This window comes from Urocampus carinirostris, chromosome 6 (genome assembly GCF_059441175.1).
Source record: "Urocampus carinirostris isolate Australia breed hairy pipefish chromosome 6, RoL_Ucar_1.0, whole genome shotgun sequence".
Lineage (NCBI taxonomy): Eukaryota > Metazoa > Chordata > Actinopteri > Syngnathiformes > Syngnathidae > Urocampus > Urocampus carinirostris.
In genome coordinates this window covers 28,563,359-28,591,006 of record NC_142354.1, presented here as the reverse complement: position 1 = coordinate 28,591,006, position 27,648 = coordinate 28,563,359, and the positions used below count along the sequence as shown (strand labels likewise).

At 38.1% G+C, this 27,648-nt stretch overlaps 1 protein-coding gene across 1 annotated transcript in view; it reads right to left on the bottom strand.

The window, feature by feature from the left end:
• Positions 1 to 27,163, bottom strand: part of spryd3 (SPRY domain containing 3) — a 41,421-nt gene extending 14,258 nt beyond the window's left edge. The window contains exons 1-7 of the mRNA XM_088338616.1: positions 27,057 to 27,163; positions 25,238 to 25,384; positions 25,036 to 25,111; positions 12,654 to 12,778; positions 9,176 to 9,308; positions 8,921 to 9,106; positions 1,317 to 1,466 (exon numbers count right to left, since the gene is read on the bottom strand). Coding sequence (XP_088194742.1) covers positions 1,317 to 1,466; positions 8,921 to 9,106; positions 9,176 to 9,308; positions 12,654 to 12,778; positions 25,036 to 25,111; positions 25,238 to 25,365 — 798 coding nt within the window. The 5' untranslated portion in view covers positions 25,366 to 25,384; positions 27,057 to 27,163. The remainder of the gene's footprint in view (positions 1 to 1,316; positions 1,467 to 8,920; positions 9,107 to 9,175; positions 9,309 to 12,653; positions 12,779 to 25,035; positions 25,112 to 25,237; positions 25,385 to 27,056) is intronic.
• Between the last annotated feature and the right edge of the window lie 485 nt (positions 27,164 to 27,648).

Sequence of the window (27,648 nt, the reverse complement as noted above, 5' to 3'; positions counted from 1 at the left end):
GCTATTTAGGGTTAACTTAGATGGAAATTGAATGATTGGTTTTCAGTTATTTCTGATGGGTACAATTCGTTTGAGATATGAGAAACATTCCAGGGACAAATTAATCTGGTATGTAGAGGCGCAACTGTATTTTTCCAGTTGTTTAGTTCCAACACACTCTGCTGGTTAGTTCATTCGTGCTGTTGAATTTTATTCTAGCATATTTTGGCCATCAGATTAAGGGCCACATAACACGTTTAAGACCCTTCACAAACCGACTTGATTTAGAGAGTGAGTGCACGTCAGTTAGCAGAACCCAAACAATGAGAACATAGTAGAACATTTCCAGATCTTGTTGAACGTATTATTGGAATGACACAATGGACGGACGATTTGTAAACATTCAACAGGTCTTCTTTCCGTTTCCAGATCGTGAATCATTCGGCAATCATACGACACCTCACCCAGTTTTCCCTCGACGTGACTGCGCATTGCTCCTAATGAGGCGGATTAGCATCTAAGTGGAACAACCTGCTATGGAGCGGAGCGCACACGTGAAGGCACAATGAGACAATATTTATTCTGTTGTTAGCTTTTCCTCCCTCATCCATCATCACGTGAACTGGCAACGGCAAGAAGGGAGGTTTCTGCAGAATGTAGCCTGCCACCGATCGTTAATGTCTGAGAAGAGGGAGGATCTGCCAACTAGGGCTGCACCATTTTGGAGAAAAACCTAATTCCGATTTTTACAGACCAGTATTGCAATTTAAATGCAATATCTACTTTAAAAAGAAAAAGAAAGAAGAAAGAAGAATTTTTTTGTTGTGAGTAGCATAAAATTGGGACTATAGAGTGCACCGAATTATAAACTTCCACGACACAGATATTCCACTTGTCTCACTCTTTACTCTACTGCTCGCGAGCCACTGACCCCGTTATAGAAAATGCATAAATTAGTCACATCATTGCATGAGCCGCAGGGTTGGCTTGGGAAAAAATATGTGGCTTATAGTACAAATTTTATGGTACTTAATCACGGTGACAGGCTTGAACCTGAAGAAAACAGAGTCCCCTTCTGGGGAGCTTTGTTAGGTTTCTGTCGGTTCACACGTGGGTGTGTGGCATAGCGTGCTGCTTGCAAACTTTGCCTTTATTGGCAAGTGCCGATAAAACTGAGACAATTCTGGTTGGCCAAACACTCTATCAATATCATAACAAACGAGAAAAGAAACCCAAACATGGAACTATAAATATTTGAAAAAAATGCAGTGTCTTGTGATTACACAATTGGAATACGTCACATCGCAATATTGATTAGATTTCGGTTAATCGCCTACCTTGCGTGCCAAGCCAAGAGCGATGTAACATTTCTCTCCGGCGTCTGTGATTTCCAGCTCGTAGTAATGGAAGCGTGTGTTGAGTGGCCGAAGAGCTTGAGCCAAGCCCACGTCGATGATGCTCTTCCCTTTACCCGTGTACTCCAGCAGCTGAAGAAACAATTTGCTTGCATTAGAACTTCGAAATTAACAATCAGTTGTCCTAAATTAGGAGTCGTGAAAGCTATGTTTTCATGTCACTTTTATTAAAAAGTCAGTGTGAGGCCAGATGGACAATTCAATTCATTAGTAGTAGTACTAATACACTTTAACTTCAGGGTTTATACTTCAGTCATGGATGCATGAAAAATAAAAAAAGGAGCAATGATGATAAATGGTCTTCAGATCAGATAACACTAGGCTTTTGGGGGAAAATAATATTTAAAATATATTAAACGTCAAGAATGCAGATAACCTATATTTTGAACGAATAATCTCTTCTAATAGAATGGAAAATATTGAGGATTGTTTTAAGTCCCCCACCCCCATTTTTACTACATTATTTTTTTCTAGTAAAATTAAAAAGTATTTTAGATTTGCAAAATTACCTAACATGTTTTTAATTTTGCTAGAAGAAAAACTGTAGAAATAATGAAAATAATATTTATTTTTAAAATTTTTAAAGAAAAATGTTAATTAGAATGAACAACATTACCTGATTATTTTCTTATTTTACAATTTGGACCCAAAAATATATTTTCCTGTTTTACTATATTTTGGTAAAGAGAAAGATTTTGATAATGAGAAAGAAGTATTTATTTTTCTAATTGATGCTATATTTGTTTTTGTGTAGTAAAATAAGAAACACATTTAATATTATATAAGCAAGATTACCGAACAATATTTTTTTCTAGTAAAATAAGAAATTATTCAAATAAGGAAGATTACCTGATACTATTCTTACTTTACCCAAAAAAATATAGTAAATACAAGAAAAAACTTGTTTTCCCCCTAGATTTTAGTATCTTTTTTTTTCTAGTAAAATAAGATAATTATAAGGTATTTTTGCTAGAAGATGATCAATATTACGTCAAATAAGCAAAATTACCTGATATTTTTCATATTTTTCTGGGGAAAAGAATCATCTTAAGGAGAAAATTTATTATTTTTCTCATTTATTTTATACTAACTTTTTTTCGTAAAATAAGAAAACTAGTTATTCAAATAGCAAGATTACTTAATATTTCTCTTGTTTTACTAGAAAAAAAATTAAAACTATATATAAAAAAAGACAGATTAAAGAAAAAACAAGCAATAATAGCACATTTGTTTTCTTATTGTTCCATAAAAAACAAAAAAATAAAACGGGGAAAATGTTTAAAAGGAGAAATATTATGTAACGTGGCAGATGGCCCAATATTATTCGCAGTAGAAGTACAGGATTACTTTCGCTGTTTTAAGAAAAGAAAATTATCATAAAATAAATAGTAAAAAAAGAAAAAGATTGGTAATACATAAATAGCAAAAACTATTACAGCTGCGGCTGCATCGGCTCGCTACAACGGGTCAGGTGTATCGACATTTCGTTCTTACAAAGAATGACAATACAAAGGAAATTATTATTATTATTATTATATTGTTTTGTTTGAAGTTTGTATTGATGAACAAGTTGGAATTTTTTCAATTGCTTTCCATACTCCACTAAAAATACAGAAAAGTAATTTACAATCAAAAACTAATATTTAATAGGAACAACATTTTCTGTCAAGGGAAAAGAATATTTCAGTTTCCATAATAATAGCATCACTAATTTTATGACATTTTTGTGACTTGACTTTTTGTATTGCATTGTATTGAGAAAGACAACAAGTCCAACAAAATAAGAAAACTCTGAATATACAAGCAGACAAATAAGCTTTAAAACTCATAAAATCTCCTTCCCTGTATAAGCTGGAGCTAAGCCTGTTTATGATGTGTTGTTCTAAAAGATCTCCCGAGGATCATGCAAAGGAATTCTGTTCGCATGCTCATGTTTTTATATAACAAGAAATGGACGTCAATAAAATGATAGAGGACTGTTTTTTAGGGAAAACATGTTTCAGACGCTGTTGCCTGAGGGTCTTTTAGCAGCGATTCCCCTCTGCCTCCTATAATTGAGCTCAAATATAATTCACTTCAGCATCTGAGTCATCAACACTACAGTCTGGACGGCTCCGGAATGGGTGCGGATCGTAAATAGGAGGGTCGATGACTTCTTCTGGATAATAATTTGATCCTATCACTATGAGTTAAGCAAATGTTTACTTCTGTATTTGGCATTTCTTGCCTCATTGATTCAGTATGTTATGATTCACTTTGTAATTCTTAATGTGGGGATTTACATTGAAAATCCCTAGAATGTATTACAGTGGGACCCAGGGATACGGGGACTGGGCCTTACGACGTTTTCACTTAATGGTCAGGAATCAAATGTTTTTCAGCCCCTCTTTATGGTGTGTTTCCCACTATACGATATCAACAACAAATCATTTTGTATAACACTCAAACCTTCCGGTGTTAGTGCAAGTCACGCTATTCGTACGCCTCTAAGATGCTTTTCTGCTATTGGTTGACATCAATAAGATGATGTTCTGCTAATAGCTTGAGTCACAACATGATGGAAATGCTGATATGCTGTTGGCTGAACTACCTCCCACAATGCCTTTCTTTCACTTCAGAAACTTGTGCAGGCAAGAAAATGGGTCAGAGCTTAAAAAGGTGAGAAAGGTGTGGAGGAAATACCGTGTTTGTGTATAATGCACACCAAATTTTGGATTAGAGAAAAATAATAATAATTAAAAAAAAAAAAATTAAAAAAAAAACATCGGTAAATAATTTTGTTTGCCTTTTATCTTCTCAAACTAAGCATTGAAAGTCACAAACGTTGAATACATGCTTCCATGATTAGGATCATTTATTGACAACTATGAACACAATACCAAGATAAAATGTACAACGCATTTATTTCATGCCATTTTAAGCCCGATTCATCATCAAATATATCCCAGATTTTCCCTCATTTTGCTTGTTTTGTGTTTTTTTTAATACATTTTTTAGGACAACTTACTGTTTTCCCAATTCTCTAACCTCTGGTACAGTAAATAAAAATAGTGTGATAATGAGATCAAATCTAATGCGAGTTACACACAAATAAAAACAGTACTCCTGCCCACATATGAACCTACACTCACTTTAATTCAAAGGCACTACCTCAAAAACCTTATTCACTCTGGGAAACCTCACGATACCCCCCTCCCCAACTCAAAACATTTATCCATATATCTAGACAATTCATGTAGGTCACCCATTTTTAATTCATAATGATGAATTTTTCGAAAGATGAAGGAGATTTTCATCCCTGCTCATGTGCTTGAAAAAGACCTTGCAAGTCAGCGAAACAATACTGTATTTTTTTACTGAATTTATTAACCATGGGTTCCAAAGATTGCAGTAATGCTCAAGGGAGAACCAAAAACATGATAAATATGGAAACGAAGCTTGGGATTATCAAGAAATATGAAGAAGGCACACCAATCGTTACCCTTGCTAAGGATTATGGCCGTAACCAATCGCGATCTGCACTATTGTTAAAGTTAAAGAGGTAGCGTAAATTCCGGACTATAAGCCGCTACTTTTTTCCCAAATGTTCAGCCCTGCGGCTTATTCAGTGAAGCGGCCAATTTATGGAATTTTTTTAACAGCCACCAGCGGAGCTGGAGTATATAAAGTAAGATTAAGACCAGTAGAATATGTGTGCCAAGAAAGACTGCAACCTCTAAGTTTAAGCATACATTGTCTGTAACGTTAAGGTACGTTCCGGTAATGAGGAAGACGCCCTTGATGCTGATAGTTGTGAGGAGGAAGTTGAGGACGATCTACCGTGAATTTCACAACTACGGGATGCTTTTTTTAAAACAGGCGCGTTTGATACATTGCGAGCGTGATCCTAACTAGCGTGTTCGAAGGCACGGTTTGGTATGAAAGTTGTATTATTATTATTAAAGCTTTGAAAACTCTCTCGGTGTACCGTCTTTCTTTGTAAATATGTGTAACCATGTATGATATGTATTTGCAACTGTATATTTTTGTAATGTATTTATTTTAGAGATTTATTCTGTTATGTGTTCTACGGACGAATTAAAAAGAAGGGGCGGAGCAAAGGCGGGCTGATGGGAAGTAGGGTAAAGCTGAGTTACAGGTAGATCTGTCTGTTGTCGCAGCGGACAATAGTGGATATATATTTTTCCCACGCTTAACTTTGGATATATACATTTTGTTTCCTTGGATTACTTTAAAAGGGACCCGGACTTTACAAGTCTGCATCATACATTAATTACGGGTATCATTTTCCATTCATGATGCCGACTGTGATTCTAGAATTATGTACTATGCCTTGACTGTGGACTTAGATGGAATAAGAGCTTGCTCTGTCCACTCCACGCATCGGCCCGGTATTGCAGTACCTCCGGGAACGGTGCATTCGCAATGATCGCAGCAAGGCTTTAGGGCTAGGACCTTAGCTTGGCCTTTTGGCTGAGAGTAAGTGTCCTGGCTCCTAGGCTTTGTAGCGTATTATGAACTGACCGATAATGGATAATGAATAACGAAGATAGAACAATAATCCTTAAGAGGGGTTGTTCAAACCTCACACTGTTTGTTTTCTGTTATTAGTGTCAATAAATTTGTTCAAACCAAAAAAAAAAAAGTTACAATGGTGGAACTTACAGCCTGGTCTGGGTTAAACTTGTGATTGTGTCACAAGTTTTAGCGCGTGCGCACGCGGCTTGTACAGAGGCGCGGCTTGTGTAAGTACAAAAGTGGCAAATCACCTAAAAAGTGGTGGCTGCGGCTTATAATCATGTGCGCTCAATATTCCGGAATTTACGGTAAATAAAACTAAAATAATTTAAAGGTGTTACAATCCTAGAAAGTGGAAGTTTAAAAATCAGTTTCAGTTTGAATCTGACATCGCTGTCACTCCCAGCCCCTGCATCTCCACCAACTGAAGTCACATCACATCAAAGAAACAACATTTCACATGTACACTGGAGATCAAAATAAGATTTTTTTTTAACAAACAATTGGATACTTCTGAAAAAAAGATTTTTTTCCCTGTCTAACAATTTAAGGACATTTTGGTGTGTCTATACCGTACTACTACAATACTAAATACAATAAATACAACACTAATACAAATTGGATAAAGCATTTCAACAAAAACCATGTATTTTGACAAAACTGCACTGAACAAAATTAGACAACACTTTCAGGTGCTTCCCATTTAACGGTGCTAATCTAGCACAAAGTGCTAATTTCCTTTATTATCTGTCAACCCCTATTTAACTGGCATTCTAACTACTTCTTTTATTGACTTTGCAAAAGGTTAGGCCGCTCTATAGTGACTTAAACCCTTTGGCAGCCGGTTGTCCAGATGAGAACGAAAGGGAAGACTCTGTCAGCCATTGCAAGACAAGTTGATCTTTCCAAATCTGTGATTTAAAAAATGTTGAATCTTTACAAAACTACAAACTCCTTTAAGTTGCCCAAGGAGGCTGGTCATCCACGGAAATCAAATGCAAGAGAGGACAGGTCACTGCGGAAGATGTTAATGGTTAGTCGTTTCCCCTCTGCAGCGGAATTGCTCGTCGGTTCAGCGGTGAACATGGTAAGGATCTGTCTCGTCATACAGCATCTCGCCGCTTAAGAGCATTTGGACTGAAGGCCCACACTGCAGTGATCAAACTTCTTAATCGCAAAACGTTAAATAAAAAAATGAAAAGCTACACTAAGCTTTGCTGAGGAGCATGTTGGGTGGACAGAGGAGAACTGGGCCAGAGTTCACTTCAGTGATGAAAGCAAATTTAATTTAGTCGGGTCTGATTGGAAGGATTATGTTTGGCGACACATTGGGGAAAGACTAAACCCAAAGTGGGAAAAACGTAAGTGAAAGGTAGAGGAGGACGTCTAATGATTTGGGGCGTGTTTTCTGCAGCAGGAGTTGGGACTCTTGTACAGCTACATGGCTGAGTGAATGCAAATGCGTATCAGAACCTTCAACAGCACAGGGTTCCTTATTTGAGTTCATCTCCCAATCAGCCTACATTATTCATGCAAGACAATGCTCCATGTAACACAGCAAAACGGGTAAAGAATTTCTTTGAAGGGGAAAACATTATATTAATGGCATGGCCTGCCCAGAGTCCTGATCAACCCAATAGAGAACCTCTGGAAAATCCTTGGTGACAAAGTTATAGTCAAGAACTGTGAAGGAGGCTGGTAGAAGAATGAACCAAGATTACGCCAGAGCAGTGTGAGAGACGAGTGTTAACCTGTGGCCGCATAAGTCATTCAGAGCAGAGGCCTGTACACGTCATACTAATTGCTAACTGTAGTAACCATCAGATTTGTTTCCATGCCACAGTCATTGTTGATCTCTAATTTTGATGAGTGTGTTCTCTTATTTTGATCAGTGCTGGGGATGTAGATTATAAGGGAAAAGGTTTTAGAATTTATCTCACCATCACACCTTTTTTTTTCTTCACAGTACCATGTTGTCAAATATGTAGGGCCATGAATAAAATCATTTATTGAAAACGTAAACGACGAACACAATATCAATATTACATTTAGAATGTAATCATTTAATGTCCTTTAAAGTCTGATTCATCATGAGATACACTCAAGAGCTTTATTTCCCTTGTTGTGTTTTTTTTGCATTTGTTTATATCTTTGAGGACTGTTTCGTGACTAAAAATGTGTGTGATAATGAGATAAAACGCCTATTCCTGTGTAACCGATGTTTTTAGTATTCGTGTGATTACACAGTGTATTTAGGCTTTTTCCTATTATTGTTTTACTTTTGTTATTAAAACTAATGTTATTATTGGGTCGGCCCGCGAAAATATTGTCAGACAGTAGACCGGCCCATGGTAAAGAAAAGATTGAGGACCACTGCTTAAATACTTTCTGCATTTCTTCATTTAATATTTTATTCATCATTGGTGCCAGTGCTTTGGAATGCATTAACTATGCATTTTCAGCCCCTCTTTATACAACAACAAAAAATTACTTTGTATAACACTCAAACTTTCCGGTGTTCGTGGAGGTCACGCTATTCGTATGCCTCTAAGATGCTTTACTGCTATTGGTTGACATCAATTAGATGGTGTTCTGTTATTAACTTGAGTCACAACATGATAGAAATGCTCATATGCTGTTTACTGAACTACCTCCCACAATGCCTTTCTGTCTCTACAGTAGGCAAGAAGATGGGTCAGAGCTTAAAAAGGTGAGAAAGGTGAGGAGGAAATACTGTTTTTATTGGTGTATAATGGACACCCTACATTTTTGTTGAGGACAAATTTATGAGACTCAGCTGGGGCCAATTAAACCCTGGTGGCTCCCCAGAATCTTCCTATGGTATCTAAAACAACTGATTTCACTTCTCGATCCCCACTTAGGAATGGATTAATGACGTATCCCAGGGTTCTACTGCACATAACTTAGTTACCAGTTAAAATGTTCCCTAAAATCTTTGATCCCAAACTAGCAGGGCAGTCAAAACAAAATATAAGTTCCCAACTTACAGTGCCAGTCACCCGAATATCATGGAGGCGACCCCAGTCATCTTCATGGCTGTCAACTATCATCAATCCATCGTCCTCTTCCATCCTCCATTCAGCGTGCAGATCCAGCAGCACCTCCTCCCCCAGCGAATGCATCCCCACCGCGGGGTAGAGCGCCTCAGCCCCCGGCATGTCCAAGCTGCCGACCTGCACGCAAATTGACTTCGTAATCGCATTCACGAAACGGGAAGTTGGTAAAAAAAGCGGACGACTTACTTCTTTACCGTTCTTGGTAAAAAAAACTGTCAGATGTCCGCCTTCGGAGTCCAGGGAGATTCCGCAACCAATTCGGTCCCCTCTGGAGCATTTTGGACCAAACTGCTGTCCTAAAGTGTTGCCTTTGTAAAGCCTTAAAGAAATCATGTTAAATAAGACTTCTCAATCAAGTTCTGCGAGATCTATTCTTTAGACTAGGGGGTCACAAACCTTTTTGAAGCTGAAAGCTACATTTTGTTACTGATTGGTGCAAAAGGCTACCTTTGGATATACATGTCTAAAATAACAACTTATTTTGTTACTATGTATTAGCAGGTTGTAATTATTATTTCATGTCAGATAGAAATCAAATTTACAAGATAATCGCAATCACCCATCATCACCAGTGAGCTATTTTTAGAACTTGTCCGCGGGCTACTTGGGTGTTCCTAGTGGGCCTGCAGTCACCACGTTGGAGACCCCTGCTTTAGGGCCCGGTCACACAGCCGTTTGCGTCTGTATCGCGGGTAAAATTTTGCGTTTTTTTTTTTTTGCCCGTGGTTGCCCGCACTGGAAAATGCGCAAAATTGGCCAACCCGCTGTTCATCCGTGATATGCCCGCGAAACAGACGCCGGCGGCTGTTCCGCTTCCTCATCGCGTCAGTTCCACGTCCTTTCTGCGTGTGGACCACGGGTATAAAAGCTACCGAGCCGGGCTGTAGAAATCATTATTATTATTGTAATAGTTTTTCATTTTTATTTTATTATCTTGTTATGAAATGAAAAGAAATGTCAAGAAATAAAAATGGATTAAGACGAGGTCACTACGGTGACGGGGATCCATGTTCACCCCTTGACGTCTCGAGCACAACTGACGTGTGCTCGGCAAATCGCGCTGAATATACGCGGAGAAAGGCGTTTGACCGTCGCACGCGTTACACACGCTAATTCACGTGATAACGCCGCGATACAGGCGCAGGACAAACGTGCCATGACCGTGCTCCACCCGCGATTACCCGCTAAAATTCTGCGTCCTACCTGCGTGTAACCACGCCCTGGCCGCGGCCGTAGCACGTCGTTCCGCGTCTGTACCGCGTCATATCCGCGTGTGTACCACGTGTGCTGCCCGCGGTTACCCGTGGTCTAAAGTTTTGAGCAGCGCAAAACTTTTTCGCGCGGCCAACCGCGTGTGAATTTCTTGCCGCGTGTAAAGCACGGCTGTATCTCGTCTGTATCGCGATCTCAAAGCGTCCAACAGCGTCTGCTTCACGGGCAGAAATTTCTGGTCGTGATTCAGCCGCGATACAGACGCAAACGGCTGTGTGACCGGGCCCTTAGATATTGCAAAAGATAAACGGCAACACAAAAAAAGATATTCAGCCATGTAAAAAATAAATTAATAAATCAGTAAATGAAAATAAATAAAAAAATAATATAAATGTTTTTGCATAATAAAAAGATAGAAAAAAATAAATGTTCATTTATCAAAATAAATAGATCGTAAATACATAAAAATACTGATAAAACACAATTGATAATTATATTGAAATATAAAGTAAAGATTTGGAAAAAGAATCTATTTCATCAATAAAATAATTGAATTGAATAATATATGACAAAATCTCGTGTAGATAAATATTAAATAAAATAACAAATAAAATGAAAAAAAAACCTTAAAGTTGTTAAAATAAACGGTAAATAAATATAAATACAATGACTTAAAGGGACTGTGTGTATTATTTGACCAGTAAATGTCGGATAAAAATAACAATATATCAAAATAATAAAATTTTTTGGTAATGTAATGTAAAATACAAAGGTCAAACATAAATTAAATCAATAAAATAAATAAAATACGATAAAATTAGATGGAAATACAGTGGAACCTCGGTTTTCGAACGCCTCTCAGTTTGAACAAATCGGAGTCCGAACAAAAATTTCCAGAAATTCTTGCTTCGCTGTTCGCTCAAAAAATCAGAGTTCGAACGCTGGTAATGCGTGAGTGCGTACGCTAGGGTGCGATGCTGAGCGGCGTACGGGTGTAGACCACTCTTTTCGTGACCAACTGTTATCGCGTGCGGACGTGCTTCGTTTTGATTTTAATATAGGTGTACGAAGTGTTTTAGCCCCTAATTATGCCTCCGAAGAAAGTCAGTGCAAGCAGCAAAGTTGCTACAAGTGAAAAAGGAAAAGTAGTGCGTACAACTATTGCATTTAAAAAAGAAATAATAGCAAATTATGAAGGAGGTGTGCGAGTGTCTGATCTTGCCTGCGCCTTCTGCTGACCACCACAAAGGTAAGAAATCCTATTCATAATTCTTTACTTCATCCTTTTTTTTAATTCTTACACATTCATGTTGGTGTAATCTTTCGTACGGAAGATTACGATAACGCAAATGTACGATTAGCCTGGGTTAGCTTTAAGTTCACATTAAACATTCACGGTAAACATTCAGGGTGTTGGAACGGAGCCCAACACTGAGGGTGTTGGAACGGAGGCCCCTTTCCAATGAACCGCTCACCACTTGTTGTGGAGACCCAGGTGCTAAATGACTTGTAAACGACCTGATTTTTTTATTTTTACACGTTCATGTTAGCGTAATCTTTCGTACGTTTAGCCTGGGTTAGCTTTAAGTTTATGTTAAACATTCAAGGTAAACATTCAGGGGGTTGGAACGGAGCCCAACATTGAGGGTGTTGGAACGGAGCCCCCTTTTTGACCACTACATGTCGCTGAGCTGAGCAGTGCAACCAAAAACGAGCGCTAAAAAGCAAAATGAAAAGAAGAATACAAACTACAGAGACTCATAGAGACCAAAAAGCACAATTTTTCATCTCATTTAATTTGCCTAGCGTTATTTAAGTTTTTGGGTACCCGTAGCAGCAAAATGGCAGACAATTATGTGAGCTCCTTTGAGGTCAGGCTCATGTTATGTGAAATCAATTCTAATTTCTCGACCAAGTATTCTAAAAACTATATGTATGTGATAGTTCATGTATTTCTGCTTATTATTTAAATCAATCTCTTTTTCAATTAGTGGAGTTTTTAATGCCACTAGAAGGCACACACTGTCCCTTTAAATGATTTAGAAATTTTTATCTAATTAAGAAATAACAAACTAATAGTAATAAATCGAAAGGACGGACAGAGGGACAGACAGGCAAACAAATAGCAAGACAATCTTTTTTTTGTCAAGGTTGGTAAAAGTTATTATTGTTGCTGTACTGAAGACATTAGTACAAATTAGTACTCCCATCACTGTGATACTTTTTAAAGGCAGGTGTGACAGTCAAAAATTCAAAGCACACCCGTACATAAAGCATAAGAAACCAAAGGTGTGCACAAATGTGATGCAATCAATGTAATGGGTACATTTGTGAGTTACAATTAAAGTTCCTTAGACGCAACACAGATACGTTTTAAATGCAATGTCAGCTCGTTCACAACAGGCAATTCATGCAGGGCATACCTTAGAAGCACATAAATTGTCGCACGTACTTGCCATCATCTGCATGGAAAGCCACAGAATTTGGGAGCCAGCCCGGCTGATGGTCCAGCTTGTATAGCTGGGGTACTAAGCCAACCGCGATCATACCCCTCACTCCTGTATCCAGGATTGTGACCTAGAAAACAGCAAGAAAGTAATACATTAATTAACTAATTAGATAGAAAATTATCACATTTCAGACAATATTACAGATACAGTACACCTATGTACAAGTTACAAGGGTTGTTAAAAACAATTTATCAAATCATTTTTTTATCATGTATACAAATTATTTGCCTTGCTGTATGATGCGGCAGGGGTAAACCAGTAAAAGCAGTGGGGCCCTGCTGTTGAGTGTGTTTTGTCACCCTGTTGTCCGGATATTTTTCGACATCCCCCAAAAAATGTTCGTATGTACCGTTTTTTGTAACTCGAATGCTCGTAAGTAGTATGTTTGTAAAGTTATTTCGAACGACTGTATAATGATTATTTATACCAACCGACAGTGGGGGTGTTTTTCGGTTTTTGAAAAGCACGACATATTTTGCGCGTTTTAGACCGAATTATACATTTTTGGCGATCGTTTTGAAAAAACCTTGTTTTTATAGTTAATAAATCAGTAAAGAGGTTTTAAGCCAAATTTGTTAGAAAAACATTCGGAGGAATTATTACAAACAGGTTAAAAGTCATTCCAAACAAAATATGGAGTTGTTTTGTACAAAACAAAATAATATTTTTTTTTCTGAAAATTCTGCAATTTTTTGAGATACAGTGAAACCTCATTCATTAAACGACTGTGTTCAAATAAATCAGTGTTTTACCCCAAAATCAGAGTATTTTTTGCTTTGGTATTGGGACATAAAATCAAAACTCGATCATACCAGAAAGGAGTCGAACGTGGCCGAATGAGATGAGCGCACATCTTGGCTACGCTAACCCGGTAGCATCCTTTCCAGAGAGTCCAGCAACATGTGTTTAGAATTGATTATGATTTAGTGTTTTATTGCCTTTTTTGCTGATAATAATGGGTTCCAAAAAAGTTATGCATCAGGGAAGGAAAAGAGGAAAACAGTGAAAACAACGATCAAGTTTAAGAAGGAAATTACTGCAAAATCCGAGAATAGTGTACAAGTGTCTGCCATCAAACCAGATTCAGATTCAGATATACTTTATTGTCATTCTTGTACACGTGTATACGGAACGAAATGTCGATACATCTGACCAGCACAGTTTCCTTGAATGTACAGATATAAATAAAATGTTGTATTGAGTTGGAGTATTGAAGCACTAATAGTGCAAAGAGTGCAACAGGAGCAGCTAACCAGATGTGCAAAATGGGCAGTCAGGTAAACAAGTCACTATACAATAACAATAACACTGGAGTACGATAGTGCTACCACTGATCAAAGGTAGACTAAATGGTTTAAAATGGTTTTATATTTTAATCTTTATTGGCCGTTGTTTTTATTATTTACACACTTAATCTAATAATGTTCTTTAGGTACATATTTTATTAATACTTTGGTATTATGGAATGCAGAGGAACACAATTGTCAATGCAATGAATGGTAATGTGCGTGACTTGAATAGGTAATAAAGTTATGAAGTTATTTTCTATTGAGAAGTAGTTAAAATTATAAGTTACATCAGGCCCTTTGAGGACAGCCGTTACACTGTTGTGGACATCGATGAAAATGATTTTGACACCCCTGTTTTAAAGTCATTAAATCAAAACAAGATCAATTGATCAGGGTGACCGTGACAAAAGTCAACATGTTCTTATGCGAACATTTTGTTCCAGCCAAAGCCGTATTGAGACAACTCAGAGGATCAAGCTAGGAATCAGTCAGAGCTGTTGCTTTCACAAATGAAGACTGAGCAAATTACGCGATTCTTGGGACGTGGGGCAAGTTACAGCTCCGTTGTCCCATGACCTCAATGGATCCCACGTAATTGTTAAGGGAACGCATCTTTTCTTTCTTCAAAACTGTCCAACAGCCCATAAAAAATGACATCACATCTACAAGGAGGTCGTGCTGATTAGGCTCTCCAACTCCATTGACGCATATGCCGTCCTTCCTTCCTTTACTGCTACGCCTCCCACAACATGAGTCATAAGAAAGAACCACAAGCAAGTGGAAAGGTTAAAAGGTGTGGTTACGGTATCGCTTTACGGTGCAGCGGGTGTGCTCGGCAAGTTTCAACAGGGTTGTGTCTCCACCTCAGGAAGAGATGGAAACAAATGATTCTAGAAACATAGCAAGTACAATTTGTTCCTGGCTCATTTATGACAAAGTATAAAGAAATCCCTCACCTTTCAGTCACGCTGCTTCATGGATTTTTCATCATACAATGCGTTCAGTATTCTGATTGACTAAACATTCCCTAAAAGAGTAGTAATTGGAAAAAAATACTGTATTTTTGGACTATAAGGTGCACCTAAAAATCCCACATTGGTCAGAAGTTTGAAATTGTGCCTTATCCAGTGTGCCAAATAATCCGATGCACCTTATAGACCAAAAATACAGTGGGTAAAACTGGAAATGCATAATCATAGTCAAATGATACTGCATACGGTAACTGTTTTGCCTTTGAGAAACTTCTAGAGTGGTCTTTGAGTACCCTCTTGTGGTTAACATGTTGATTGTGGCTAACAAAAGAAGCACAGAATTTAAGACAGTAGCTCAGACGACATCTTTCAAACGTTCATTACAAATCCTCTTCTTTTGCTTTGGACAATAATTATCAGTAAGAATGAAATGTATTGTGATGACTTGAATGATTGAAGATTTTTGTTCATGGTAATGTTTTGTACAAAATTACGTACTCTCGTTTGAATTAAAGTTAGCATGTTTTCGCTTGAACTCTAGAATGCAAGCTAATCAAACTTTTTTTGTACTTTGTTTTTAGTTTTGAGGCGACCTTAGAGGAGTTATGGTTGAGGCCATTGTCCGAATGAACAGCAACTAAAGAAAAGGAGTATTGTAATTTGGGACGTCATTTACTAGCTGTTGAGCTAGCGAAAACGGGGGATAGTTCAGAGTGCGGAAAGCAGAGTAACCAATTATGAATTAATGAATGGACCTAGTGAAACCAGGTGTCGCGTTAATTAATGTTCTATAAAATCAATTATTTGAATTTAGCCTCTCTCTTACTAAAGTTTTAATTTAATGTGCCTTATAGTTCAGTGCCACTTATACTGCATATGAAAAATCGCTCACTCAAAAGTATATATATATATATATATATATATATATATATATATATATATATATATTTTTTTTTTTTTTTTTTTTTGCCTTATAATCCGGTTTGCCTTATAGTGTGGAAAATACGGTATACAAACGTTTACAGGTACAGTAAACAGTGTCTGGGCCTGTAAAAGTTTTTCATTGATTTCAATGTATAACAAATTTTAAAAAAGGAAACTACTTCACTGATTACAGATATCCCGGGTTATTTTTGAAAGAAGAAAAAAAAAAAGGGATTACATTATGGCAAATTTGTGGTCCTTAAAGTGGTTCAACATGGTAAGAGCTCTAGCCAAGAACCCGCCTGAGTGGCCGAACCTCTGGTCCAGCTCACCGGAGTTAATTCACATTGAAAAAGATGCAGAGGGTATCTTTCTTCTTACAATAAAAATTCCTCAAATTCCTACAATATATAAAACTACATAGGCAATAGTCTTCCGTCCCACATTTCAGAGGTATATTTCTATATACAGTTATGTACTTTGTTTTGAAGAAAACGATTTCCATCTTATGGGAGGACTGTTGGCGTGGGACATGTAACTTGAAAAATGTAAATCAATTCACGTAAATTTCAAACTACCGAGCGCACTTGATTTAAAGCTCCTTGCTGAACTTCAAGAACGAAACTCAATTGAGTCTTTGCACGAGGCCCACCCAGTTTTAAGCCATCAATTGTTTTCGGATCATGTGACCACTCAAGATGGAGTGATTACGAAAACAAGCTCAAATTTACTACTACACCGTAAGAAAATGCGAATGAGGGCGGCGTTGCGTAGAATGTTAGTCCTATACTTCTAGACAACATGCCATGGCAACCAAACCATATTGTGGAGAATAGTTCCAAAATGCAACACAAATGTGGTTTTTGTGCAGTCGCCATTGATGGATGCCAAAGTGACGGCCAAAATTGCATTCGTTTGTCATTGCTCCTCGAGGATTAAAAGACAATTCAGCGACCTGACAATGACTCTGGTGACACGGAAAGAGAACAGAAGCGTTTTTCATAGATGATTTCCACCACTATTCAATTTGTATTCGTAAATATGGGACTTGATTTGTGAGTGAAAGTGTTGCAATATGGTGAGTACGTAGTCAATATTAAATAAAGTACCGTCAAACCCCATTTTGCTCCTGTTATGCATTATATAAAACATCGACTAATTTTTTCCTCTAAAAGGGCGTCATAATTGTTGTCAGGCGTAACTGCAATATTAGAGCGCATGGTTGAAGATGAGGGCAGCTCGCTATTTTTATCTGTCCCCCGCACACTTGAGGAATTAGGTGACTGAGCTCCATTAACAAACACACTTGATACTCTGCATCATTGGCGCCAATTACCTCCAAAAAGTGCCTACGCACACCTGACTGATTTAAGTTGTGATGAATCATAAAATTAAATTGGACCTCTGTGAACTATTCATTGATTTTATTAGCCCACTGTTGCTGGGTAAATGTTTTTCTTGCCAAGACAAAAAAAACAAAAAAATAAGCAGGTCCATAGTTTAGGCAGCAGTGTTTTAAATGTAGCAAAAAAATGACAGTCAAGGAATTTACAGTAATTGAAGATTTCACCCATCAATTGATCTCTCAAAATAATCACATGGTTGAAATTCTACTTAAGACATGTTTTAAATGCTGTTCCGATAAACCAGAGAATCTTGAGGACTATAAGAGTAAATCAGTGCTTTATTATGAGCTGTTGACTTTCCAATTCTGACCGAGCTACAGATTTTCCATTTTACACAATATATTTTGTGATTGAATCGCCCCAGTTGAGAGTACACTTGAAAGTCAACCAGCTTCACAGTAGACTAAATTGTTTGTTTGTGGTTATACAAATATATAAAACAATAATGGAAATATGTTGCAACTTTGTGTGCAGTAGCAATAAAACCTCATTAGCCAGCAATCATCTGCCATAATCTATCCATATGAAAAAAAAAGTATAGTCCTTCACAAGCTGAATTCATTACAAGACCAAGAAATACCATCTGGATCCAGTCAGACATGTTTAAAATATTAAGGCCAAATTGACGTAATGAGGATCTTCTCACTCAATAAACATCCATGTCAGGAGACATTTTGTGGCTATAATGAAATATTGTCAATCGGCTTCACTGGGATCGCATCATCGACCTGTGTTAAGCAAGTTAGACTATTAAGGAGACTCCTGAAATATTTACAACTTGGAATCGTACAACATATGAGTCAATTCTTAGGAAGAAGTAATTTTCCTAGGTGGAAAGTCAAGGTCTTCCTCCAGGAATGGTGTCAGGCAATAAAAAACCAAAGGTACCAGGACATGGGATGAAACATCTATGACGGTATATAGAAAAAATGAAACTGTCCTTATTTGACTTTTCTTAACCAATATGAAGTTGTTGATTTTTAATTCAATGACAACAGATTTATCTTTGCTTCGCAAATCTGCCTCGTAAACACAATAAAATATTTTCAAGGAAAATACACATGGGAAGTGATTTGATGAAGTCAAGAAAACATATGATGTAATCGGGACTCACACCTGGAATCGTAAATTTTTCGAAGCCGGAAACTAAATTCTGAAGTGACAAGCAACGCTTAAGTCCATTGAGAGCCAGGGAAACAATTCTTTAAGAAATATATTCATTTCTGTTGTGATCTAACTTTTGCTGTGGCAACAGTGTAAGGTTGTGCTGTTTGCACAGACAGATTAAAAAAAAACTAGTAATCACATAAACTTTGTTGAATCTGCAAAATAGATTCTCATAATTACACCGGTGAAAACCGTGGAACAACACACCTTTTGGGAAGGGGATTTAGAAATTCAGCAAACAATTATACGCAAATGCTAAATGATAACTATTGCACTGCTATTAGAAATTATGGCAGTCTCTAAGCACTACTTTCTTCCTTTTATCCTAATAGTCTTATCCTTTCTTCGCTTTAAAGTCTTTATTACATGTTTACACTTTATACAATGTTTATTACATTGTTATCAATGACAATTCAAAATGCATCGAAAACTAGAACTATCAAACTGTGTACAGTCACATTTCATATATTTATGTATATTTCAATTTATTTGTCATTTTGAAGATTTGAAAATTAGGTAAATCATAAAATTGAGGCTAGAAATTGAAGATTTGGTTGATTAGCAAACAACTAGTTAACCAACTCATCAATGTGCCATTTAATAGTTATTTACTATCTATGGGAAATTGTTTTTGCACAAATCGTCACCTCCTCGACTTTGCTGTTAAAAGTGTCGATAAAAGCTCATATGGTTGGGATATGATATAATGAAATTATGTGTTTAATTGCTGTTAAAAATGTCGGAAAAAATTGTTAAAACGTCACAAAATTGTGAATATGCTTAATTGCTGTTGAGATTGTCGAGAAAAATTGTTCAAACCTCACAAAAACCAAACCAAGAAGTATTTAATTGCTGTTAAAAGTGTCGATAAAAAGTCATATTGTTGGGATATGATATAATGAAATTGTGTGTTTAATTGCTGTTAAAAATGTCGAAAAATTGTTAAAACGTCATATTGTCAGATGTAACGAAATTGTGAATAACGAAATTGTGAATAACGAAATTGTGAATATGCTTAATTGCTGTTAAGATTGTCGAGAAAAATTGTTCAAACCTCACATTGTTTATTTGCTGTTAATAGTGTCAATAAAATTGTTCAAACCAAAAAACTTGTGTTTGAGCATTTTGCCAGCATTATTTCAATGAATATGTTTCAAGTGATGTTTATTGTTTTAAAATTGTAACTGGCCAGACTGGAGGTGGGTAAACGACGGTGCGCGGGCCACATATGGCCCATCAGAATTTTAAATCCAATCCAAAGTTAGAGATGAATACAAATGTGTTATTTTGGTGCCACTCTGGTCCCAAGTGTTCCTTTCTTACTTCCATAAAAATGTTTTTCACAAAGCATCAACGTGTAGCGCCCAGTTTAACAATATTTCTTAAAAGGACACTGCATCGTATTTCGTGCATTCTAGTGGAACATTTAAAAGAAAAACAATTATATAATTATACCTATATATATATATATATATATATATATATATATATATATATATTGTATATAAGTATCGTAGGCAAAATTACATGATAAATCATACCAAAGTCATTTTTACAAAAATTCATATGTAGATAAATTCAATCTACATAGTGGAATCCATACCCTGTAGTCGCCGACATATTTGTCCGGCATCTTGCTGCTACGCTCTGCACATACAGTATGGCACTGGATTTTGTTCACATTAGACAATGCAGTGCCATCTCGTGGTCAAATATTACACAATGTGTCTTTTGAATGTACATTGTTCTGTATTTGTATTCATTAATCATATCATTTTTTTATCAAGATGTTTATTGAATCTAAAAAAGGACACTTCTGCATTTTCACTGTTTTAATGCATATCAAATTTGGTGATTGAAAATGCATTATTTTGCTTCAGTTCCAACTGCCTCCAAAACAATTTTATGGAATAGTCTATCAATAAACAAACATAACGTGAAAGATAACGTGCACTTGTTAAATGCATGTGAATTTATTCTTAAATGCACATGAAAAAGAATGGATAACTTTTTTTCCTTATGTATTACCGAAGTACGGGAATCATTTAACCAAATGCAGCCCCCCGATTTAAAAGGTCCAGACTAACTTATTTTTGTTACTGGCCACATAGCCCAGCTCGACCCCAAAAAAAAAATTGGTCAACAGCATCAGGCTGTAAGTGACCTTGGATCCTGTTTCATCATTTCCTGCAGCTTCCAAGAAAATTTAAAGAAATTACACTGAGTCCTTAATTCTTATGACTAATGCAGGTGGAAACCACCAAACAATACCCAAGGTCTGTCAAGTGTCTGGAGTTTAAGCAATTTAAATACTCTATATCAACACGTTACATTGGGTATTTATGTATTATATTCCGTTTACTTTATTATTGTTTTATCTTCAACACAAGGATACTGCTGGAAGTGTGAATTTCCCTACGGGGATGAATAAAGTATCTATCTATCTAATTTACAGATGATTTCTACTTAGAAACATGGTAAATACGGTCCTCATATAGACAAAGGAGAAGAAATCTGACCTGACAAAACCCGCACCCATTCATGGAAAAAGAGACACTTCAAGACAGGTCATTGTTAACAAAAGAGAAACGTTGAATGAGCAATCCCACGTAGGTGTAGATGGAAACATGTGAAAGGTTAGCGGAACGTCATCAAAGGCGTCCAAGTGGCGAAACATCTTCAACAGGGGGCCGTTTCTTCAACTTCCCCCGGCGATTCACTTACTTGACCTGAACTCAGAATCAAGGCGGTTTTGTCAACATCCAGTGAAGATGGATGAGCCCGCGGGCCAGCAGCAGTGCAAACAGTAAGCTCTTTTTGCTGAACACACCCTAGAGACGCTAATTATGGGCCTAACGCCCCACAGAAACTGCAGCCAATTTTTGGGTTTGTCAGAAAAGGACCATAAACACACACCATTAGATACCTACAGGGGGGCGTTGTCACAAGCCTATAATTATGTTTTCAGGGTAATGTACAATACCTTATACCAGGGGTCGGGAACCTATGGCTCGCGAGCCATATATGGCTTTTTTCATGAGTACATCTGGTTTGGAGATAAAGTACAACATGAGCTGATGGTAGCGCATACAAAGCAGAGACCACACTGACTACTTAGGAGGTTCGGTCCAGTATATGTAGGTCAGTCTTAACTCTATTTTACAGTCAAGGTGTCACACCAACAGAACCTAAATAATTCTTTATGTGGAAGCTCATTAAACAATCTATGTTCATTGTTGAGACACTATTATGAAACGCCACAGAACTGGAAAAACCCAAAAGCTAGCAAAGCACCCAGGGCAATTTCAATGGGTGAGCGTTAGGTAAAGGCAGAAAAGTACACACAGCGCGTGCCTTCCATCTCCTCTGCACTAAAAAATATGTTGGTATCCTCGTTTGCAGTATTTTGTGACATTTAAAAAAAAAAAAAAAAACATTGCTCGCACCTTGTTTTAAAACCATTACTTAGGACAAATATGACCAACAGTCATAAGTAACTGTGGGAGGGAGACACATATTAAGTAATATATTTATATTGATATGGGAAAAAGGCTCTGGCATTATTATTTCGGAGATGTCATCAAATCAAACGTAACACAGTGAAATAAAATGTACTGATGAGAGCGTGTTTGGCTGTTTTGGTTAATTTTATCCTAAAATATATGTTGTGGGTTAAAAAAAAAAAAAATCAAATCATTTTTGCTTCATTGGCTATTTGGGTCAAAAAGGAGTACCCCCCCTTCTTGGAGTCCTTGGAGGGTGTGCTTGAGAGCGCACCCACTTAGGACTCTCTCGTACAGCTTGGGGACTTCAACGCTCACGTGGGCTATGACAGTGAGACCTGAAGTGGCATGATTGGGCGGAACTGCATCCCTGAGCTAAACCTGAGTGGTGTTTTGTTATTGGACACGGCTTGTCCATAACAAACACCATGTACAAACATAAGGGTGTCCATTTATGCACCTGGCACCAGGACACCCTAGGACGCAGTTTGATGGTCGATGAACGTAGTAATTCCATCAGACCTGCAGCCGCATGTTTGACACTCGGGTGAAGCGAGGGGCAGAGCTGTCAACTCATCGTCACCTAATGGGAAGTTGGCTGCAATGGTGGGGGAAGATGCCGGTCCGACCCAAGCGTGTAGTGTCTGTTGCGAATGTCTAGCAGAATCTCCTGTCAAAAATAGTTTCAATTCACACCTATGGCAGAACTTTGATCATGTCCAGAGAGAGGTGGGGGACAAAAAGTCCAAGTGGACCATGTTCCGTGCTTCTATTGTCGAGGCAGCTGATTGGAACTCTGGTGTCTGCCATGGTGGCAACGCACAGACCTGTCGGTGGTCACCGGTCAGGGATGCTGTCTTATCGGGCCCTCGTGGCTTGTGGGACTCTGGAAGCAGCTGGCATGTATCAGCTGGCGAAGCAGAATGTGGCTTCGGCAGTCGTTAAGGCAAAAACTCAAGAATGGGAAGAATTTGGCGAGGAAGTGGAAGGGGACTTTCGAATGGCTTTGAGAAAATTCTGGTCCACAATCCATCAACTTTGTGTATGGTGGAGCTGCTGACCTCTACCCGGAATATTGTAAAGCGGTGGGCAGAATTCTTTGAAAACATTCTCAATTCCAATAACGTGTCTTCCCCTGAAGAAGCAGAGCCAGGGGGCTCTGCAGTGGGCTCTCATATCTCTAGGGTTGAAGTCACTGAGGTGGTTAAAAAGCTCCTCAGTGGCAAGTCCGCAGGGGTGGATGCAATCCGCCCAGAGGTCATTATTGCTCTGAATGTGCAAGATTGCGTGGACAGTACCTTTTGAATGGCAGACTGGGGTCGTGGTCCCCCTTTTCAAGAAGGGGGACCACAGAGTGTGTTACAGCTAGATGGGAATAACACATTTTAGCCTCTGCGATCAGCCGATTCTTGGATCCAAGAGGAACAGTGTCGTTTTCGTTTGGGCCGTGGAACAGTGGACCATCTCTACACACTGCAGGGTCCGCAAACGTGCATGGGAGTTTGCCTATCCGGTCTACATGTGTTGTGTGGGCATTTAACCATGTCCAAATGGGGAGCCCTGTGGGTGGTGCTCCAGCAGTAGGGGGTACCGCACAGTCTTATCAGAGCTGCGTAAGCCCTGTATGCTCTGTGCCAGAGTTTGGTCCGCATTGCTGGCAGCAAGTCGGATCTGTTTCCGGTGAGTGTTGGACTCCGCCAAGACTGCCCTTTGTCACCAATTCTGTTCAAAACCTTTATGGAAAGAATTTCTAGCTGCAGCCTTGGCGGGGAAGGGGTCCAGTTTGGAAGTCTCAGCATTGCATCTCGGCTTTTTACAGATAATGTGGTGCATCCTCAATCCGTGATCTTCAGCTCTCAGTGAAGTGGTTCGCAGCTGGGTATAAAGCGGCTAGGATAAGGATCAGCACCTACAAGTCCTAGACTGCTGGAAGTGTGAATTTCCCTACGGGGATGAATAAAGTATCTATCTATCTATCTATCTATCTAGACCGTTGTTCTCAGCCAGAATAGGGTGGCATGCTTTGTCCTGGTCATTGAAGAGATCCATCCCCAAGAGGAGGAGTTCAAGTATCTTGGGGTCTTGTTCACGAGTGAGGTAAGGATGGAACAGGAGATTGACAGACGGAGCAGCGCAGCATCTGCTGTCAAGCGGACCCTATTCCAGTCCGTCGTGGTGAAGAAGGAGCTGAGCCGAAAGGCAAAGCTCTCAATTTACCAGTCCATTTACGGTCCTACCCTCACCTATGGTCATGAGCTGAGAGTCATGACCGAAATAACAATGTCCTGGGTACAAGTGGCTGGAAATTAGTTTCTGCTGGGCTCTCCCTTAGAGATAGGGTGAGAAGCCAGGTCATCTGGTAGGGACTCAGTTTAGAACCGCTGCTCCTCCGCATTGAATGGAGCTAGTTGACGTGGCAGTGGCATCTGATAAGGATGCCTCCTGGAAGCCTCCCTTTGGGAGGTGTTCCGGGCATGTCCCTCCGGGGGGAGACCCTGGGGATGACCCAGGACACGCTGGAGAGACTACGTGGCCTAGGAACGCCTCGGGATCCCGTCGCATGAGCTGGATAAGGTGGCTGAGGATAGGGAGCTCTGGGCATCCCTGGTGAGGCTGATGCCCCCACGACCTGACTCTGAATAAGCAGAAGCAAATGGATGGACGCATGGACTAAAAAATATTGATCTTTTCAAACCATGCACATCGTTATCAAACTGGTGTTTCGCGGGACAAAATAAGATTTTTTTTTTTACACAGCTTGGGAAAATAATAATGTCAGTTGTGCTGGTTTAATCAACAGTGGGTAAGTATGTAAATATTATTCATTCTTGATGAGTTGCTTCTTGTGTAAAATTGACAAATGAGAGTTTAACAAAAACCCAAAGTGGATAATTATCATGTTTTTTTTTTTTTTTTCAAAAGACCGTACAGTGTATTTTTATTAAAATTTTAACTAGCACCAGCTTGTTTAGAAGTCTGCTTCTAGTGTACCTTGCTAAGTTACCAGAAATCCGTTTCAAATCCATTTTAATTTCTATTTTTCCTGTATTAATTTGATCCGTACCTCAAAATATCGACTTCGCTTTGACAATGGCCTTGCTGCCACAAAACAACCAACTTCATCAGAGTTCCCTTGGTACCTGCAAATTGATACACAAAATGACACTTGAACTAGAAACCTTGATGTGTGAATAACAAATGCATTATTTAGAAGGTTTATTCTTTTTTTTCTTTTTCTTTTTTAATTAGTTAACATATTTTAGTACCTGAGCACATCACCATCCCTCAGCATTCTTTTCAAGCGCTCTCGGTAGCGCACCGGTCGTACATCACGGATTTCTCGTATTCGCCTCCTCCAATTCAAAAAGCGATAATGGAGGTTGATGTCGTCCATTTGCAGAAATCATCACAATCTGAAGCCGAGATGAATAAATCAGATCACTTGGGAAAAACACAAAATACCTGGACTGGTTGTCATCAGTCACAGAAACCAACAGGTACATTATCGAAAATGTACAATGAACAAACACTGTGTGAAGGGACAGGTTAGTAAAGTTCTCCTTAATTGGTGACTTAAATCTCTACACAAATATCGAAAGCTCCTTTCACAAAAAATAAACAACACTAGATCTGTTTACCCCACGACCCTAATGAGGATAAGCGGTACGGCTAATGAGATGAGGAGATGAGATGAGATCTGTTTACATTCAGGGAATAATCCAATTGGAAATTGGAATAATGCCAGTATTCCGATTATGTACAGTCATGTTAACGCACACAATATTCCAATTTAGTCAGACTAAAAGTTTGGATTAGTGCTTTCATTTTCTGATTAATTGTTTACGAAGATATTCGTTTGTCTCAACAATTCAGATTGCTGCATAAATCCAATATTCCAATTCAAATTGGATTATTGCCTGCATGTAAACATAAACATTATATATTGTGTTTTTATAATTTGACATTAAAGGATGACAAGGTCGACACCTAATAGCTCAAACTCATACCTGTCAACATGTACGTTTTTGCTGTACAAAGCACGTTTATTATGCATTTTGAGACGTGTACGACGTACAAGAAAATATGTACGGAAAAACGCAAATTTGTCAATTATGGGTACCATCCGGTATACACCGACTATCACGAAACGGCAAATCAATCAAGTCAAACGAGTTCGCCACGGTAGCCTCTATCTCGATATTGTTTTTCTTGTTGCAAAAGAAGCGAGTGGTTGCATGCGTCTGCCACCTTGGATTTCATGTGGTAGTTATGTAGTGAAAGGAAGTCCGTCTCTTTTTAGAGAACCGGCTTTTTCGGCTCAACTCATTAAAGAGAGCCGGCGCTCAAACGGCTCACTTGCTTTGATGCATCATATTACGTATTACTATGTTGTATAAAGAAGTTAAGAAGAAAAGGAAGGAGAAAATGAAATAGTGTAAGATTATTTTGTATTTTGTAAGGGAAAATACAACATTTTGTATGGGGCATGGAGCCGTGGAGGTTGACAGGTATGCAGACTAATCAATTACGGGCAAAGACTAGACTTCGGAAACCATTACAACAGGTTTGAAAAGTAGATGAAAAAATGGTAAATACATTGGGGTTAAAACGTATTATTGTTTGTTTACGGTCCAGTAAAAGGATACCACGGTTCAACACAACTTGCTTGACAAATGTCCTTTGGGATGCACTTTTTCTATAAAATTGGATTGAGATGTGTACTTCAGGATACTAAAAGCAAAGAACAAAAACAATTTTATTTTCTGTTATTTTTAGGTGGCCAACACAAACGGACATCATTGAATCGCTATCGCGCTATTTAATTGACCAAACACTACTGCAAACAATAAAACCAAATATGAACATTTTCAAACTGTCGGAACATATCATATAAACTACGTACTACACTTTACTTAACATGTTTAAGAAGTCCCCAAACGCACCACAAGTTTCCAAAAAGCGACACGGTTGGCCGGCTAGCTTTTCACTTTTTTGGTTTGAGTGAATGAAGCGCTGACGAGCCACCACCACGTAAGTTTAGCTACCCCCAAAATATATTCCCGTTTTCGAATTCCAATTTCTTACTTTTGGACATGCAGTCGTTCTTGAGACTTTCTTCCGATTTTTTGGTAGCTGAAGTCTTCGTGTCTACAGTCCAACCGGTGCTGCCGGAAGTTCCGCCTCTACAGCCAATCAGATCGCCGGACGAAGAAAATGTAGTTGTTGTTTTTTTTTTTTTTGTTGTTGTTTTTTTTTCCCGAAAAAAGAAAACGTATTTTCGTTATGTTAATTACGCATTTGTTATAAAAGAAAATCGATGAAGGAAGAGATAACAATTTGAATAAAGGATTACAATTTTATAAAAATGATTCCTAATTTGAATTCAAACTAAGTTTTTTAGATTCCATGCAAAATTACCCGATTTTGGGGGGTATTTTTTCCAAACGACAATTTACTGATTAATTTTGTTGTAGTTCAGAGCTTAACCGACAAAACTTTTTTTTTTTAATTTTCAGGTTGTTTTTTTACGTTATGGCCCCAATATTTGATTGTTTGTATTGTTTTTTTAAGAGGGGTGGGGGAAAGGGGCTTTGTTTAAACAAAATTGCATTTTTCAGAGGAGAAGAAGGTTGTAATTTTTGAACAACTCCAGTTTTTTTAATGATCGCAAATAATT